At 38.1% G+C, this 3,925-nt stretch overlaps 1 protein-coding gene across 1 annotated transcript in view; it reads right to left on the reverse strand.

Moving 5' to 3' along the window:
- DYNC2LI1 (dynein, cytoplasmic 2, light intermediate chain 1) overlaps nt 1-3,394 on the reverse strand; it is an 18,658-nt gene extending 15,264 nt beyond the window's left edge. The window contains exons 1-4 of the mRNA XM_009074929.1: nt 3,284-3,394; nt 2,079-2,113; nt 1,626-1,695; nt 519-607 (exon numbers count right to left, since the gene is read on the reverse strand). Of these exons, the coding sequence (XP_009073177.1) occupies nt 519-607; nt 1,626-1,695; nt 2,079-2,113; nt 3,284-3,301 (212 nt within the window). The 5' untranslated portion in view covers nt 3,302-3,394. The remainder of the gene's footprint in view (nt 1-518; nt 608-1,625; nt 1,696-2,078; nt 2,114-3,283) is intronic.
- Nucleotides 3,395-3,925: the final 531 nt, after the last annotated feature.

Below are 3,925 nucleotides of genomic sequence, written 5' to 3' on the forward strand. Positions count from 1 at the left end.
AGTCCCTCTTGGAAATGTCATCTCTCTCTTACTTGGCCCTCTCATTAGATGGCCATTTCCCAAAAATTCAGAAATTTTTTTGGTCACAATTTTTTTGCCTTGTTTTTCACCTTGAAATACTGTCCCTCACAGAAATAGCATCTATGTTGGCATCAAGAAGTAGGAAGTTAGATTTTATTTTCTAGATGCCTCCAAGTTGCTCTTTCACTGAGCATAAAGATATTATGTCTTCTCTTTTTCTGTATTTCTTGTTCCACCTACTTAAGGCCAATCTACTTCCTCCATCTTACCACTTTTTTTTCTGCTGAGATTACCAAGACCTTGGTTTATTAGGAGAGAAGCGTGAAAAGGAAGGTCAATGAGAAGTATAAGTGGTATTACAGTGATTTATAGAAAAAATCAGAAATGTTCTATCTTGCATTTTGAAACAGTTTTTCACAATAAAAGGTCTAATGAAAGATTACTTATGTCTGAAGGAAAGCTGAAATTAACTCTGAAATTGCAATATTTACACTTACCTTATGTTGTGGCTAGTGATTGGTACCCGAATGAGTTCCAGCAATGAGGTTCCACCACCTAGTTCCCAAAAATGAGCTATATCTTTGGGCTGGAAAAGAGTTTCTTCATGTGAGAAATGTGTGCTTCCATACAGCACCAAGGAAAAACTTTCATCTGGCAAACTAGCTTTTCATGCAAGTGACTCAGAACAAGAACATATATTATTTCACTACTGTTTTCTGAAAAACAAGACCAAACTAAAAGCTACCCATGTTTAAGAAATCCTATACAACACTTAGAAAAATTCCTGGCATGCCTATAACTGTCTTGATAAAAGACTACTGTAAAGTAAAAAAAATAAGGAAGCAGCATGACAAACCTAAAAAAAAAAAAAAAAAAAGGTCAAGATTCCCTTCCCTTTCTTTTTAGTATTGCAGCTCAAGACAAATGCTTTTTGAGAAGTTTGCAACTGGGAAAGTAATGAACATCTACCTTCAGATTTAGTTTCTGGGGAAATCTTTAAGTGATTTTTATCTTTCAGAGTCAGATTTTCCACTCCTGTTACTTTTGTTACTTCAGTAACAGACAGCAATTACCTGCAGCAACAGTTATTGCTGCTGAGCAGGTTGTGCTGTGATGTGAACAGGTTCATTACTTCGATTACCATAATCTGCAGTGCAAAATTTAGTGATATGGAGACACAACCCAAAAACTTCACTAAGATTTAACATCCTCTAAGATGACTGTTTCTGTCACAAAACTGGTTGTAGAGTATCTTCACTGGTTTGTAGCCGTTTTGCATGTTAAAGACAAAGTTAAACACATGCATACTATGTTGCAATGGGAAAATAAAAGCATTCAAACACAACTCAAGTTTATAATGAACTGGATTGCTTTGTGCTATAATTTGGTCTCTGCTGTACTGTTTTAGCACGAGGGGAAGAACATATTACAGATTAAAACACAAACTTCAGCTAGCTAATTAAAATTATATTAACCCTCCCTTTTGCTTCACAAACAATAAGCTAAAACCCTAAGATTCTTATATCTAAAAATAAAACATCTTTTATGTGTGTGTATATATATACATGTATGTATATGGTAAATTATACTTTCTGGATACTCACTGTATTGTGTCTCCTTGCCCTTCTTCCAAAAGTATATTCCAAGGCTAATGTTGGCTTTGGAGACTCTTCCCTATGCAAGGAAAAATAACTACATTTTGTCAAGATCCTCTAAATAAAGAAAGTTAATTTTATGGTTATTAAACTAGTTTAAAATTTGGCATAGAGACAGCAATACAGACAGGATGCATTAAGACAGCAAGCCTCAGTCACTGAAGACAGGAGGAGCAGCAGCAGCAACCCAAAGAGAGGAGCCATTTCAGCTCTCTAACAGAGGACAAGAAGGACTGAAAGGGTCAGATGACAGGTAGTAATGGAGAGAAGTCAGTTCACCCGTAAGTGATCAACTGGTCACAGAATACAGATTCTGTGTACATATCTTATCACACATTCTAACTGTTTATGTAATATTCTAATCTACAGCTGAAAACTGCTGGACAAGAATGTAACACATACCTCTCAAGACACCTCAGTATAATAGTGGTCTTTCCCTGGAAATTACAAACAAAGAAGAACCCTTCTGTAGTGTCATTGAAGCATAAAAGTTGTATCACTAAAACAAACTCGTTTAACATTCAAAAAATAAAGCACCAGAAAGCTCCAAATAAATGTCATTGTTTGTAGCCTTACAGTAGAAACCTAACTGCCAACTTGCTATCAGAATCAAGTTACACTACCATTATTATGACTAACAGAGATGACAAACACAGTAATAGGGACAGTGTACCTAAAATGAGACATTAGGGATCAACTTGGCCAACTCTTTTTAAACTGTTTTAATTATTATTAATCCATTTATGCAACATGTAGTTTCCACTGGAATTTATGATTACCAACGAGATGGAAACAAAAAGATTGCTTAAAATACAAGTAAACACACAGAAAGATATGCCTTTATGCTGTTGAAAGTTAGACACTGAGTACCATGACACTGAAGGGACTAGCACTTCTCCAGTTAACTCCTGTGTCTTTTCCTGTCTCAAGAATCAGTGAAGTCCTGGTAAATCTGAAAAGTCATTGTGTTTTCTCTGAAAAACCTATTTTAAAAATTACTGATTAAGAGGTTGCACACATACTGATACTTCTAAAATAAAAACTGTGATCTTAAAAATAGGACTTACTTCATCAAAAAGGCCAATCTTTCCTTATGAACTTTATGAATAAATGCTAACAGAAGAAAAACATGAAATTACCAGTGACCAACTTAGGGGACAATGAGTTAAAACAACTTTAAGCACATGGAATCATGAGTTGGCAATCAGTGATACAGCATGTTCAAACAGGTCTGACATGATACAGACACAATTCATTGCTGGCTGTCAAGGCCTCTACCTACAACAAATCTGGCATCAGTGCATTTAAACTAGATTGTTACCAACATTGTAACCTTTACAAGGGGAAACAATTAAAGAGAGTAGCTTTATTTCAGGTGGTTACTTACAAAAAAATAATGAAGCCAAATCTCAAAGAATTAACACACCACTGATAGCCCTAACCATACACTTGCATTCACACTGTGGAATGCCCACTCGCTGCAGAATGGAACTGTGACACATTTTGTCTTTAAGGTTAAGGAAACCTTAACCTCTGAAAACACTGGATATTTTCCCTGACACAAACTACATTCAAAAAGTGCAGAATTATACAACATTTAGCATTACCCCATTTTTGCTTCCCATAAATAATATCGATTTTTCCCAAAGTTCCCCGTGCTTGCCATCGGCGCCAGAGCTCTTCTCCACTGCAGCTATAGCCAGATCCCATAAAGTATCACTAGATGGAAAGAAACAAAACAAGAGGGTTATTAGAGAAAAACAGTGGACCTTAGACCATAATTCCTGAAAACATCTGAATGCAGGTTATTGTGGTTTAGATTGCTATAATTTCACATTGCCTGCCCTCTGCTTGCCATAGAATCTTAGAATTTAGGGGTTGGAATGGGGCTTAGAGAGCATCTGTCCCCAACCCTCTGCCCTGGGTAAGGACACCTCCCACCAGAGCAGGATGCTCAAGGTTTTATCCAACCTGGCTTTGAATACTGCCAGGGTTGGGGCACCCACTACCTCACTGAGCAACCTGTGCCTCACCACCCTCACAGGAAACAACTTTTTTCTAGTATCTAACCTAAATTTCCCCTCCTTCACCTTGACGGCGTTACCCCTCATCCCATGCCGCAGCACTCCCGACCAGCCCCGCAGGTCACCCCGGCAGCACACGCCGAGACCACACGGGCGGGTCGGCTTGGTTTTGGGCGCGTTCGAGACACCCTCGCAAGGCTTTTGTGTCGGCCGGAGCTCCCCGCG

Source organism: Acanthisitta chloris, unplaced genomic scaffold, assembly GCF_000695815.1.
Source record: "Acanthisitta chloris isolate BGI_N310 unplaced genomic scaffold, ASM69581v1 scaffold19085, whole genome shotgun sequence".
NCBI lineage: Eukaryota > Metazoa > Chordata > Aves > Passeriformes > Acanthisittidae > Acanthisitta > Acanthisitta chloris.